At 55.7% G+C, this 14,937-nt stretch overlaps 1 protein-coding gene across 1 annotated transcript in view; it reads right to left on the bottom strand.

The window, feature by feature from the left end:
- Positions 1-556: 556 nt before the first annotated feature.
- Positions 557-14,937, bottom strand: part of SLIT1 (slit guidance ligand 1) — a 184,006-nt gene continuing 169,625 nt past the window's right edge. Inside the window, exons 29-37 of the mRNA XM_014868493.3 lie at positions 13,497-13,636; positions 13,225-13,318; positions 10,580-10,717; positions 8,997-9,234; positions 7,256-7,386; positions 6,645-6,799; positions 5,258-5,546; positions 4,724-4,935; positions 557-3,877 (exon numbers count right to left, since the gene is read on the bottom strand). Coding sequence (XP_014723979.3) covers positions 3,639-3,877; positions 4,724-4,935; positions 5,258-5,546; positions 6,645-6,799; positions 7,256-7,386; positions 8,997-9,234; positions 10,580-10,717; positions 13,225-13,318; positions 13,497-13,636 — 1,636 coding nt within the window. The 3' untranslated portion in view covers positions 557-3,638. The remainder of the gene's footprint in view (positions 3,878-4,723; positions 4,936-5,257; positions 5,547-6,644; positions 6,800-7,255; positions 7,387-8,996; positions 9,235-10,579; positions 10,718-13,224; positions 13,319-13,496; positions 13,637-14,937) is intronic.

Genomic DNA, 14,937 nt, shown 5'->3' with positions numbered 1-14,937 from the left:
TCCTGAGTGCAGTTTTATAGTCTGAAATCATAGTAGAACCAACGTAGAAGTATGTTTGCCCCCTTTCTCCACTGATCCCTAAGAACCGCTGTTCTGGAAACGGGCAGGTTAACCTTACAGGACAGTTTGAGAAGCCCCACTGCTTTCTAATCTCTTGCCCTGACACTCTGAAACCTTCAGAGCCAGGTTAAATGTGGGTATGGCTCTGTGCACAAGCTTACAAATTATGGGTGTGACAGCAGACACTTGGAGGGAAATGAGGATGAGCAGCCTCCCCAGGTCGTGTGTGCTGTGCTGTGCCAGCCTTTGCCCTCAGACTGACATCCCCAGGGAGCCATGACTGAGCTGTCCCCCAGACCTCCCCTTCCCTCTTCAGGAGGAGCCGACCTCCTTTGCCACTTCAGGAAGACCAGAGAGTACCGAGGGCAGACATCCTACATGTGCTGCACCTAGAGCTGTCCCTGATTGTGGCTGCTGTGTGGGCACCCTGGGAGGATGTGTCAGCAGCCCCAGGCTCATCCTTGATACAGAAAAAGAGATCAACAAGGCAGAACCTGAGTGAATCAATGTCATGTTCACATGGAAGACAACAGACAATATCCAACATGTTCTAAAACAACACTTACAGGAAAAGGGCAGGCGTGGCTCCCTCACGGGCCTGTTCTAAGCAGTCTCTCTAAGAGTGATCCAAACAATACTACAGGAACCCCCAAACAAAGTCTCACAACCACATAATCAAACGAGACATTGGATGTTGACTTTAACATATAAAAATACTATAACAAAATGAAATACAAATATATATTAGAATCTGTTAAGTATTCTGTATAAAGAGATACTTTCGTGGTTAGGCTAACAGCAGGCAAAGAGGAGACGAAGTCCGGCCTTTTCCTTTTCCTGACACCTTCACAGGGTCCCCAGGCCACTCACCAGCCATGCTGCCAAAGCACAGCAACCTGGGGACTTGCCCTGCTTGTGTCTGTTCAGTGCGGAAATGGCCAATGGCGACGTCAAAGCAAACTGAAGGTCTTTACCAAAGGGGTGGCAAGGTGTGGAGATGATTTCTCAGAGAGATGAGGTCGTGGTAGCCGCCTGGGACTCAGCGGGCCCACATGTGAACAAACAAGATGAGCGGTGATCCAATTCCTTAGCAACTTGCAGAGTGGTGGCTAAGTTGGAGGAAAAGTTGATCCTGGGGTACACGGCTCTCTCGGCCCCTTGCTGCCCTCACCCTTGTGGTGGATCCCAGTTTTCCAGCTCGACCGAGGGTGAGTGTGGAGCAGGCAGGGGGCATGGGGCATTGTGGAGGGGCAGGTGGGGGCAGCGACAAGCTCACAGGGTGTTCCCTGTGAACAAACTTCATCCTCTGCCCTCCCAGCCCCATGGCACTGGGAGTGCAGGACTCCTGGCAGCCATTGCATGTCTGCAGGTGCCCTTTCCACTTTCTGCAGAGTGAAGAGGCTCCTGCCAGTCCTTGCCCCTCGAGCCTGGGAGCTGCTTCTCCAGGGCAGTGGGGAATGGTGGTGGCCAGGGGAAGGTACGTGGCTCAGGGTTGGTGGGTCCCAGAACACCTCTCTTCCATGGGAGGGGCAAGCTAGCTGCACTTGAGCTTTCCTGCCTATCCAGCCTGGTGTTAGCTGCTCTCCGGGCTCCCACCGTGGCCCAGAAACTCCAGGTAAAAGAGAGATGCCGTGTACCCCTAGGAGAAGCCCTGCAAGGCCCAGGCTGTGGTCCACAGTGGAGAGAGACCCTGTGGCCTTGCTCAGAGCTACAAGAAAATAGAGTCCGGCCCCTGGTGCAGGGCAGATCCAGCCATGAGGACACCTCCTGAGTTGGGCAGGGCAGGATCCTCTTCCCATTTCAGAGGTCTCAAGACTGAAACTCGCTGGCCTGAGTCCCAGTGTAGTGTGTGCCAGCCTCCCACAGCCACAGGAGGCCCCAGCCCCCTACTATTCAGCATCAGGAGCTCCCCAACGCTGCCCACAGTGGCTGAGGACACAGGCACAACGCCACCTCAACCTCACGGCAACACACTCCCCCAATCTGGCCTTCTGCTTGCAGACAGAAAGAGCCAGGAAAGGGACATGCTCACCACCCCCCCTTGCCCACAACCCCAGGGGTGCACTCTCCTGGGGAGACATCTGGGACAGAAGAGCATGACCTATCTTCCTTCCAGCCAGCTCACTATTTAGGCTCAAAGATAGTCTTTCTACACTTTCATTCTGCATGGAAGAGAAGCATTTGTAGTCGCAGGGTCAGGTATTCAGTGACTTCAAACACTGAGTGCTTCCTTGCAAACACCTCTGGTGAGCAGTTCCAGCCTGAGCCAGGTCTGTTTTTGGGGTGCTCAGCGGCTCAGCTCTCTTCCCAAGGCCTCCTGGTTGCTCCTATGACGCTCTGTGATTAGTTCACATCTGTCCATGAGCACCCACAGTACCCAGCCTGTTAGGCACATAAATACTTGATGATGGGATGAATGAAAATGGATCTTCTAACTCTTCCAGCCTCCCTCCAGGAGCCCTAGTAGGGAGGGTCCACATTGCTCATTCAGTTATCCCACCTTCCCATTTGATAGCTGAGGAAACCGAGGCCCATGGAGAAGTTTGCCCAGAGTGACAGAGCCGGGTTTCCTGCTGCCTGGACCACTGCTCCCTACTGGTCTGCATGTGAGGGGATCTGAACCCAGTCTCCACTGGAGGAGATGCCCCCCCCGCCCCCCCCCCCCACCAGGCCAAGCAGCCGAGCCCAAGCCCCTTACACCCCGTCCTTCTGCCAGTGGCTCGCCAGCAACTGTGGCTGGCTAGTGGCTGAGGAATCCTGGGACCAATGCCCCTTTCGTGGCTAGTGACTGGAGGTGGTGATGTTTATTCAACTGAAACCAAGAATCCCCTGTCCTTTTGATGGGTCCCCACCCCCTGCAGCCCCAGTAGCCGTTTCCCCCACATGAGCCTCCTCCTTGAAGTTACAATGGTCATCCCATAACTTTAGGATTCAGAGGTCTGGTTCTAAGACCCACCTCCACCCCCAGCCGCCTTCCGGAGCGGAGCGAGCAGTGGCTGCAGCGCTGCCAGTCAGCTCAGGGAGCAAGGGTCACTCCCTCCCTGACCAGCAAGAGGGGGCCCTTCCCCCCTCAGCCTGGCCCACTGTCATTAGACGCTGCAGCAGCAGAAGGAGCTGAGAGCCAGGCTGGCTGCCCCAGGGCGGGCTGAGGGTACTTCAAGGTTATCTGCAGGGGGCAAGGGGCTTCTGGGGCCAGCCTAGGCCAGGTGAGAGGGACAGGCTGCTTTGGGAGGAGCCAGTCCCTTCTTCAGACCCAGGTAGCAGGCAAGGACGGGTGTGTCAATATCTGCACTTCTTGGCCTGACCTCACGCACACATTCATTCAACAAATATTTATTAAGCGCCTATTTGTGCAAGGCACTTCCGGAGAGGGCGGTCCTCAGCCCGAGCCACGCCCACCCGCTCCACCCCAACCTACGCGCCTTTTGCTGTAGGAAGGCGGCGTGGCCCGGGTGAGGCCGGCCCCGCCGCCCAGGAGCGTCCTGCTGATGGCCCCACCCAGGCCCAGCGGCTGCTGCTCAGGCTCCGCTGCGGCCGTGCCCCTCGCTCGCCCTCGCCCTCCCCGTCCACGCCAGGCGCTACGCGCAGAGGGCACAGCCACACTTGGTGGGCTTCTCCACCTCCTCAGCAAAAGAGGTCCCGTCGCTGCACTCAAAGGTGAACTTCCTCCGCTTCAGCCGCAGGCCCTGGCAGCAGCCCTGGCCTGGGCAGGAGCCCCGGCACTCCACCCACGACAGCGGGCGCGTGGTCTGGCAGATGGCATAGCCCCTCTGGACCTGGTGAAAGTCCCGGACAGGGTCCCCCCGGCACTCGGACTCTGGATGGGACAGACACCAAGAGAAAGCCTCAGGGCACACCCATGGGCCAGCGCTGCCCCCGGGGGAGGCAGGAGGAGGAGAAGGAGGGCAGCATCCTTGGACGGGTCCTCTAGCTCTCAGACCCGCCTCTGTCCCCGGCATCCTCCCTGCCCGACATGCACATGCACTCGCTTCCTCCTGGGCCCACAGTGGTGGGGTCGGTGGGAAAGAAGAACTTTCTAGCTGCCAGGGCCCTCCAGGACAGATTGGGTGGCCAGGCTAAGGTAAGCTCCCGGTTGCTAGAGAAGTGCAAGAGGTGGCTGGAGGCCTGGGAGGGAACAATGTTAGAGAAGAAATTCGTGCCCAGAGGGTGTGGCCTAGGGGACCCTGAAGGTGGCTGAGGCCTGGATTTCTCAGGGTCCCCCTGCCCTCCTCAGCAGTCTTGATTCCAGCAAAAGCATCTTGGTCACGCGGGCCATGGAGGGCCTGGGAAAATTTCCCCAACCCTCAGACTTCCTGCTGCTCCCCTGGTCCCAAGGTGATGGGGCCAAGATGTAGAGGCTCGGGCAGGAGTTGTTAACCCTGGGTGGTCTCTTCTATAAAGAGAGACCCCAGCCAGAAGGAGCACTTACCCAGGATAAGGGGGCTGCAGGGCAAACAGGGCCAGGGAGAAAGGGGCATCTGTCTGGGGGTGGGGCTCAGAGCCCAGAGGCTGGAGGGCACTAAAGCCCAGTAGCAGCCCACAGTGCAGGAGTGGGGAGGGGCACAGAGGGGTCGCTGGGGTTGGAAGGAAGAAAAGTCAAGTCACTACAGAAAGTTGTGGGGAGGGGCCCTGGAGGGGGCATGTCAGGAGGGGGGCCCCTGACCTTGCTCACACAGCTCGCCCGAAAAGCCAGGGTCACACACACAGTGTGCCCCCTTGGTGGCCGAGGCCTGGCAGTGGCCGTGCAGGCACTGCAGGCCCCCGCAGGAGTCCGCGGGTGCCCCAGCTTGGTTGCACAGGGCCCCTGAGTACCCATCCTGGCACTGGCAGCTGTAAGAAAGAGCATCAAGAGGCACACATTTCCCGTGGACACACCTGGAGGGGACAGAGAAAAGGCACTGTGAGGACAGACTGGAGCCAATCCAAGGCCCACCTAAGGGTGCCCCACACCCCCAGCCTTGGCTTCATGGGATGTTATCCTCTTCTCACGATTAAGGGGAAAGGAGCAAAATGTGAGTCTGTGACTAACCCTAGGGACCTTTTCCTCAATAAAAACTGAAAACCAGAAAAAACTAATAAAACCCTGTGTTAGGCCACATGTTCCAATTTGGGGGCTTATAGTACAGTCTTTCCTCACCAGGGGAAAGTGGCACTTGCAAGGAAGGGAACCTGCAGGTGGGCAGGGGCGAGGGCTCACTTGTGGCCATGACAGGGGCCATCAGCTGGCTGGTCGCAGTGCAGGCCTCCCCAGCCGGCCTCACAGTGGCACACGGGCCCCGGGGTGGCGTTGGGCTGGCAGATGCCATGCAGGCAGTAGAGCTTTCGACAGGGCTCGCAGCCTGGAACCACGCCTGGCTTCATCCGCGTCTTGGTGAAGTCCTGAAGCTCATTGTTGATGTACAAGTTTCGGATGCAACCATGGAAGCTGGTGCCGTTGAGGATCTGCCACAGGCGGAAGGAGGCCGAGTTCACGTCCACGGGCATCCCTGGGATGGGGGAGGGGGGCAGAGCTGAGCTGAGTCAGGCTCAGACCGTGCCTGGCACCCACCTCTGAGGTCTGCTGGCATCTCCACAGTGTTCCCTCTTGCCCTCGGCCTCTGTCCTTCTGTCTCTGCAACCCTGAGCCAAGGTCCTTTGCCACCTTAGAGGGTCCAGACTCCTTTCCCAGAAGAAATGGAAAAGCTGCTTCCTCTGTGATCAGAGCCCAAGGGTGCCAGGCCTGGCAGCAGCCAGCTGATAAGTGAGGCTCTGGGTGCCTGACGTCTGGCTGCCCTCGCCCAGGGCTCCTTCCTTCCCTCTGGGACACCAGCCTTTACCTCCCAGAGACCCCAAAGCAGCAAAGGACCTGGGCCTAGAGCTCATGTGGATGGATGGCACTTTGTCACCCACTTTTATAGTCATCACTTCACAGCAACCCTGTGAGGTAGACATCGCCAAACCCCATTTGACAATTGGTGCTCAGTGACTTGCCCGAAGTTGCACAACTAATAAGCAGCTGGGGTGGAACCCAGGGGTCCAAAGTCTCAGCAAGGCCCTCTGCAGCGCTGAGATGGCCCCACTGCCTCTGGAAACCTGCCTCGTCTGGACCTAGAAATATTCTAGATCGTGGACTGTGTCGTTTAGCCACAAAGCCTGTAAGCTTGCAGCAGCTCCAGGCCTCTAAGGCCCCGAGACTGGGAATGGACCCTGAACAAGTGACAAGCCCCTTCTGGCCTAAAGCCAAGAGGAAAGGTGCCCACAAGGCAGAAGACAGCTGGGAAAGTCCCAGGCCCCCACACCTGCTGTCTTCCAGGCCAGGCCTCAGACCCAACCCAGGCACCCATCCCTCCTGGTCAGTCTGGACTGGGCAGAGAGCAGCATGGGCTCTGGGCAGGGGAGGACAATCCATCAGCAGCTTGGCCATTGACTAGGGCCCTCCCTCACCATCCTGGACTGCCCCCCATAGTCCAGTGCACTGGACACCAGCTCTCTTGGAAAGCCTCAGACCAGAGAGCAACAGAGGCCCCACCTGGAATGACTGTCACATCTCCTGATGGAGAGGCCTAGGGGGGCCAGCTGCAGCTCCACCCAGGCCAGGTCCTCACCTCCCACATAGAGGGGGGCCTCGCTGTTTAGCGTGTAGTGTTTGCCGAAGTTGTCCATGGTCATGGGACTGCCGCCATCAATGGAGAGATTCACCATCTGGTCAAGAGTGACCAGCTCGACTGTGTGGAACTGCCCATCATTAATCGTCTCGGCACTGGAAAAAAACGGGGTGCCCCACCCCAGGGAATGAGCTTCAGTTTGGCCCATCCCTTCCAGGGCACTTCCCCAGAAAGGCCACTGGACCAGCAGCTTCTTCCCAAAGGACCAAATCTCTAAGGGAGGGGACCTGGGGACTCAGTGACCTATGGCCTGGTCCCTGCTGCTTCCCTCTGGGGACTCTCTGGGGAAAGTGAGAAGTTTGGGGCAGGGGTTTCCAAGTTATCAGTCTCCGCTTCCCCACTAAGGAGCCCCCTGAGAGGTGGTGGTGGGATGGGGAAGGGTGGGACCACTGCTCAGGCCCCAGAAAGCCTCAGACCCAAGCAGGGGCTGGACTAAATGGTTTGAATGCCATTTCCGCTCAAGCAGCCCAGGTTTCTGGTGGTGCCAGGAACCACCTGCTCTTGGCCCAGGAGATGCCTGAGGGCTGCTGGTGGGCACGAGGAAGCCCTACCTGTAGATGGCAGAGCTGGGGTAGCTGCCTGGGTCGTAGCTGACACGCACATGGCCCTGGTACAGCTCCACTGCGATGTGGTCGTTGTCCCCGTTGTACAGCAGGATCCCATTGTCCTCTGCCGTGGAGACCTGATGGGCAATGGCACTTTCCTTTTACCCAACCCCACACAGCAGAGACACAGGCTGGTAGGTGGGGCAGTTGGGGGACCCACAATTGGAAGAGAGATGCTGTGTGCAGAACTGTCCTCCCCTGGCTGCCCAGCCAGCCCAGGTGACACATCAAGGGGGTGCTGACAGAGGCTGGCAGCCCCTGGTTCATAGCCCATCCACTGCCAGTCTGGCCAGGGTTGGGACAGGCACAGCAGATGGGCCAGCTGAGGCCCAGAAACTAAGTGCTAGGAGGAGTAGGTAAGAGACCTTGGGACCATCTGCCCAGAGAGGAAAGTTAGACTCGATGTGCCGTAGCTGTTCTGTGGGCCTCAGGGAGCTGCCCTGGGGCCAGAGTGGGACCTGCAGAGGAGATCCAGGAAGACTCTCTAACCACCTGAGCCACCAAACCTGGAAGGAGCCCCTCAGGACAAAGTGCCTGTCACTGTAGCCATGCAAGCAAAAGCTGGAGTAGTGCCTTGGGAGGGAGATCCCTCTAGGATGCTGTAGGAGCCATGATCTTTCTTCCTGTCTTGTCCCCTTTCCCCGCTTTCTCCCTGTAAAGAACTGACTCCCTGGTCTGTAGAGCTGGCACATGGCCCAGGCTGGACCAATCATGGCACCCCATCTCGCTGGACTCAGTGGTTGGTCCAGGGATGGTCATGTGACTGAAGGCAGGCCAATGAGAGGTCTTCCCTGAGGTTGTTGACGGTTGTCCAATGAGAGCTGGCAGGGAAGAGGCAGCCATGGGGCCAGCAGGATAAACTGAGTCTACCTAAGATTGTGCCAGAGGCAACAGCTGCGTAGGGTTTGGGCAAGTTTTACTTTATGGAGCAGTTAGGCTGGCTGTGGTCTTGCTGTGTGGGCAGTGTGAGCGGATAGGATTCTGGGGAGCTGATAAAGGGAAGGAGAGCAGAGTGAGCATGTTTGAGAGGCTGAAGGGTTCTGAGAAAAAAAGAGAGGAGGACAAAAAAAGGAGAGAGGAGAGATGTGGCATTTGGGATAGGGAATGGAATTTTGGGAAAAGAGAGAGATGACTAAAGAGGAGTTTTAAATTTTTTATCATGTGATGTACGATATAATCTACTCTCCTCTCCCTCCCCAAGAAATATTTAGCAAACAATCTGTTGAAGTGGGATTTGCTTTTTTTGAGGGCAACATAGTGATGTTCTGAGGTGGAATTCAAGACAGGAAATGGCAAAATAAGGGACCCCAGGGACATTTGGTTAAAGATATAAACCCAGAGCTAACTCTGGCTGTGTTCGAGCCACGTGGAGAAACGCCATCTGCAACATTAGGAGCTGAAGCTGAGGAGCAGTTGAGACAAGGGAGGGTGGGAGAGGATCCTGGTCAGTTTGGTTTTCTGCATCCAGTCACCCATGAAACCACGTCCACCTCCGCCCTTCTCTGAGGTTGGTTGTGTGACCCCATAACCTCTCCAACTGTGCTTTAACTAGTTCAAGCTCAGATCCTGACACCCACATCCAAAGAGCTTTGACTGATACCTGGGCAGGGATGCATCTTGATGCTCTGACCCGGGGGGGTCCCCTGCTGCCCGGCTCCCCCCTGTGACCAGGCGCCAGGGCACGCACCTGCAGTGTGATGTTGGCCCGCGGCCAGTTCTGCAGGTCGGTGAACTGCAGGTAAGTGTCCCGATCCACGAAGTTGACACTGAGCAACTTCTCACATTCGGGGCCACCAAAGCCTGGGAGACACTGACACACCGGCCGGCTGCCCTGGTCCACACAGTCGGCCCCGTTCTGGCACTCGGTCCCCTCACAGGGGTTCCTGGGGGCAGGCGGGCGGGGAGGGGTCTCACAGAGCTGCCCACTGAGAGGAAAAGGACACAGGTCAGAGGGAGCAAGGCAAAGGAGCAAGCGGGCGTCTTCCTCTCCCACAGTCCTGGAGAGACACTCACTGAACATCTCGGGAAACTGGATCCTTAAAGCAACCGAAGATGCTCCCAATGAACAGTTCTCCTGAGAGAATTACGAGCCAGAAGGATACTAGGAAACCAGATGAGAAACAAGTGTGGTCCCTGAACCAGCAGCAGCTATATCACCTGGGCACTTGTCAGAAATGGAAAACCTCCTGCGTCTGCACTTTAACAAGATTCCAGGTGACTCGTGTGCATATTAAAGTTTAAGAAGCACTCACTCCTCGTGTTGCTAGACTGCTAGCAAGTTTTACTATACCCATTTTACAGAAAAGAAAACTGAGACTAAAGACACAAGCAAAAGAGAAAAGGCTCATATTACTAAAGAAATAAGAGGGGACATTACTACCAACAGGTGGTTCCAGTACAGGCTACAGCACTCTGGCAGCAAGTATTCACAGTAGCCAAAAAGTGGAAACGACCCAAACATCTATCAATGGATGAATGGATAAACAAATGTGGTCTAGTCAAACAATGGACTGTTACTCAGTTGTACAAAGGAACAAAGTTCCAATACATGCTACCACATGGATGAACCTCGAAAACATGATGCTAAGTGAAAGCCAGTCACAAAGGACCACAGATTATATGATCCCATTTATATGAAATATCCAGAATAAGCAAATCTATAGACATAGATGTTAGTAGATTAGTGGTTGCCTAAAGCTGGGAGGGAGCGGGGTTGGGGTGACAGATAAGAGGTGTGGAGTTTCTTTCTGGGGTAATGAAAACATTCTAAGATTGATTGTGGTAATGGATGCACAACTCTGGGAATATACTAAAAACCATTGGGTTGTACACTTTAACTGGGTGAAGTATATGGTATGTGCATCGTATCTCAATAAAACTGTTAAAAAAAAAAAGATCCTGGAAGGTGGGGGGCAGAAGGAGGGCAGGTGCCCTCCCCTCCCAACCTCCCAGAGGAACCAAGATGCAAAGGTAAATGTCCTTAACGGCAGGACATATCATCAGAGGTTCTCTGGGCAGGTAAGTGATGGCGCACTGCCCAGTAATCTGTGCCCACCCGCTCCTCCCTCCACCAAACAGGTTAGGGACCCTCTGCCTATGCTCTGAGCAGCTAAGCAACGCTCCCAAGACCACACAGCTGGTGACTGGCATAGCCATGGTTAAAACCCCAGGACCCAACTCCCAGGCTAGCCATGCCTGGGGGCTCCTGCCAGCCCGGGGCTGATGGCTAGGAGGAGTTGGTTACTCATGGTGCGTCCAGAGGCCACTCACCTGTAGCCCTCAGCACAGACGCAGGAGTAGCTGTTGACTTCGTCCAAGCACTGGGCCCCATTTTGGCAGCCATGATCCCTGCAGTCATCCTGGTTCTCACTGCAGTTGTCACCTGTGTAGCCTGGGGCACACTCACACCTAGGGGGCAGGGGGCAGTGGTGGGCAGTCAGCCCCACACTCAGCCCAGAGCTCAGCCAGGAGCCTGTGGGGCCCAGGGGCTGGGTGTGTGTGTGTGACAGAGAACCTCAAGGCCCTGTAGGTCTATGGGGTCCCCCAGGAGGTGAAACAGAGCCCTAGATATAAAGATGCCCCAGCCCATCCTGGGACCCTTTTCTAGTAAAATGAGAGAGCTTGTGTGGGCTTGGCAGGGGCGAGAGGCCAGGGGGCGGGCTCCGGGCTGGGAGGGTGGACACCAGGGGCTGGAGGAGATGGGACTCTTGTCATGGAGGACCCACCCTCACCAGCAACAGCACACCAAAGCCAAACTCCAGCCCCTTCTCAATCTGCGCGGCTGCTCCCCCTGCGCATGGCCCTGCGTCACACGGGGCCCACCATCCCTTTTCCCTGCCCTCCCCAACTCCAGTGGGCAGGCCTCTTGGCTCTCAGAAGGGCCAGTGCCTGCCTCTCTGTGAGCTCCTGACTCCAGGCCGGCTCCTGCTGGGCCTCACTGCTTGCCTGAGTCTGTCCAGCTCTGCCAACCATCTGCCTATCAAAGAAAGAGCACGTCCCTCCACCCCCTTTTCAGTGACCCTCTTTTATTTTGCCAGATTCTCCCCATCCTGCTCCCCCTACAGCAGGCCCACCCCAGCGGCTCTCTGCCTTCACCCCTGTTGATTCTGGAATACCCTCTTCTCTCTCCCAGCCGCAGTGCAGCCAAGCCAACACCTCACCTCCTCCAGGAAGCCTCTGGTGAACACCCCAGCTGTCACTGAGCAATCCCTTGCCGGAAACCCTTCCAAACTGCAAACTCCAAGGGTCCACCACAGAACCTTGCAGGTACGCGCTCCTGCCTGGACTTTTCACTCATTCCCAGTGTTTTTCAAGCTGTAAGAAATACCTTTCTACCCAGTACACACACACGCACGCACACACCCCCCCCCCATGAACCAGTTTCCTGCCGCCATACTTGTCCTTACTGTATAAAATGGCGTGATGCTCGTTGATATTGTCTGTTTTATTTTTTCACATTCATCTTGACCCACCTGACTGATCACAATCCACTAGTGGGGCCCGGGCTGCAGTCTGAAAAATGTCACAGTAGCTAAGCCACCACCCACTCACTCGTTTACACTCATTCTTTCATTCATTCAGTGAATGTGTGCTGAATACTCGCTGGCTCTCAGGTGCAATGCTAGGCGCAGCTGAGTGTCTGTTAGTTCCATCTTCCCGCCGAGACAGGAAGCTGAGAGAACACGCACTATAATCCACGGTGTGCTCGTCTTCTTGTGGGGCGAGGGCCTATCCCAGTACCTCCAAACTGGACGACGTGCAGTCCTGCTTTATTCCCCTCTGAGGCCCAGCCCCTCTGAAGAGCGGGTATGCCACTTGATGTGCCACTGCCTCTTGGTCTCCCGCACCAAAGCCACCCAGCAGCTCACCCAGAAGTGCAGTGTCTGTCCACCACGTGGACGGAGGCCCCTGTGCAGCCCCTCGACCTCAGATCCGGGCCTCGATAATCCCCCAGCTCTTGCTTCATGCCCCTGGGCCTTGGGCGGCTCCTGTGCACCATGGGCTCCCTGGGGGACTCCACCCCCCGCCCTGGCCAGCTTCCTCAGCCACAGACCCTAAGAAGCCCTGCCCTGACCACCTGTGCTGCCCTGACCAGTGGATGCAACGCTGCAGATGAGAGCAACATTTTTAAAACCCATTTAAAACCAAAAACTTTCAAACAGCCGTCTTCAGGTGACAAAGCACTTCCACATATGCCAGTAATAATAATGGTGACAACAGTCAATGACCCCTTACCCAAACCTGCTGGGGCCAGATAGGTTGGGAAATTCAGAATTTTTTGGATTTTGGAAAGGTAAGAGTTCCTACAACTGTGTACTAGGTACCATGCCAGTGGGATCTGGGGCGGCCCCTTGATCAAACATGGCCACATTTCTGCAGCGAAATCTCTGTACATTCACATACGTGGGATGAATAATGGCTGAGTAATCTCCATCAGTGCAGCTCAGCTTTTATTCCAGATCTGTTCAGTTCAGGTTAGATTTTACTATCAAATGGGGTTTTGGTTTTCAGAGTTTTGTAAACTTTGTAACTGGAGATGAGGAACTGTGGATCTGGAATGATAACAGCTATTTGTGGAGCACTTATCAGATGTCGGACCTGGAGCCAAGTACTCTCCATGCATTTGCTCATGCGATCCTCACAGCCACCCCAGGAGGAAGCTCCTGGTACGCCCAGTTTGCAGATGAGAAAAACGAGGCACAGAGCGATCAAGGCATCCATTCAGGGTCATGCTATAACCCAGGCGTGTCTGGCCGCAAAGCTGTGCCCACCACCACCTCCTGCACTGACTGGCAGGAACCTGCACAGCCGAGACCTCGACAGGTGAGGAGTTAGCATGGGGATGGGGAGGTGGTGGAGGGGAGGGAGCTTGCTGTCCATGACCTTCCCTGGCCCTGGAAACGGGCACCACTGACCTGGGCCCATCTGGGGTGCCCACACACTGGGCCTCATGCTGACACGGGTTCAAATCCGGGGAGCAGAAGTCCACCAGCTGCTCACAGGCCCTTCCTGGGGGAAGAAGGAGGGAGAAGCAGGGGAGAAGCTGTTCTCTGTGCTGTTCCAGGCAGCCGGCCCAGCAGAAACCTCCTGCAGACACTGAGGCAGGTCCCCGGGTGTTCCGCCCACGGGAACGGGGTGTGCGTGGGCCCTGGCCTCCCCGCAGACGCTCAAACCCTGCCAGGCTTACCCGAGTACAGCAGGGGGCACTGGCAGGTGTAGTTGCCCACGCCGTCTACACAGATGCCCCCGTTGGCACATGCGTGCTCCACGCAGTCATCTGTGTTCACCCCGCAGGTCGGTCCTTCAAAGCCGGTAGGACAGGAGCACCTGGGCGGGGCAGGGGAGGAGGGTGAGGTGGGTGGGCCCACACCCAGCTAGGCAGCCTTCCTGAGGCAGTGGTGGAAGCCTGGGGCCACCGGTCAATACGATTATCCCTGAGCTTTGGTCCCTACTCCAGGCCAGGCCCTTGCTAGGTGCTAGGGGTTAGAGGTGAACCAGACTGGCCCTACACTCGTGGGACTCACTCACAGTCTAGGGGGGGAGACAATGAGGAGACAGGTGACCAGAGGAGAGGTGGTGGGTATCAGGATAGTGCAACAGTGAGGCTGGGGAAGGTGGACAAAAGAGCAGAGGACACCTAACTCCTTCTTCAGGGGGAACGGTCAAGGCAGGCTTCCTGGAGGAGCTGATGCATTAGCCAAGGACCCCAACAGGAGAGAGCAGGAAGAGGAGGGAAGGCCTTGGGGGCAGAGGCATATGCAAAAGCCTGGAGGAGAGAGCCTTTCACCGTCCTATTGGAGGGGACCTACTCATCCAAATAGTTCAGGATTTGGGGAGCACACACTTCCGGGATGGGGTGAGAACGGGGCTGCAGAGTGAGCAGGAGTCAGGTGGTGGAGGGCCCTGGAGATCAGTGATCCTCAAACCGGGGTACACTGTCCCCTGGGGCACCCATTCCAAGGGGTATGTGGGTCACAGAGGTCTGAGAAATTAATTTACAGATCTTCAAGTTCTGCACAAACTCCTCCCTAAATCGATCATCCCCAGAGCTCCAGAAAGGCGTGCGTGCCTCTCCCCGCCCGAGTCCAAGGAGGGACAGGCCTGGGGCTAAAATCCTCAGGTGCCAAATAAGGGGACAGCTAGAAATATCGATGTTCCCCAAGTGAATGAACAAATGCTTTTGCAACTCAAAAGGTCTCCAGTTCCGTGCATTAAAAATCACTAAGGAAGACCTCACGGAACTGTCAGCTGATAGAGCATTAAAAATAATTTTTGATGACAGATCACTCTGGGATTTTGGCATATAAACTCGGAAGGATTTCAAAATAATTAAATGACGTGGCTACAATAAAACTTCTGATCCCATTGATTTATATATGTGAACCAACTTTCCCAGCATTTACAGCTATGTATATACATATTAAAAAGGAACTGATTGGCTGCTGAGCCCTCTTTCATTCTGTAATATTCACTCCTGGAAACAGGAACTGATGAGGAGAAAAGAACACCAAAAAGAAGCTCCATCTATCTTAGTAAGAGATACGGTCTAACAAAATTTTACTTTTGGGTGAAATGATTATCAATCAAGTTTTGTAGTACAGTTATGTTGCTTTGATCAAGTGTACAGT

Source organism: Equus asinus, chromosome 2, assembly GCF_041296235.1.
Source record: "Equus asinus isolate D_3611 breed Donkey chromosome 2, EquAss-T2T_v2, whole genome shotgun sequence".
NCBI classification, from domain to species: domain Eukaryota; kingdom Metazoa; phylum Chordata; class Mammalia; order Perissodactyla; family Equidae; genus Equus; species Equus asinus.
The sequence above is the reverse complement of the archived record's forward strand: the minus strand, read 5'-3'. Positions and strand labels throughout refer to the sequence as shown.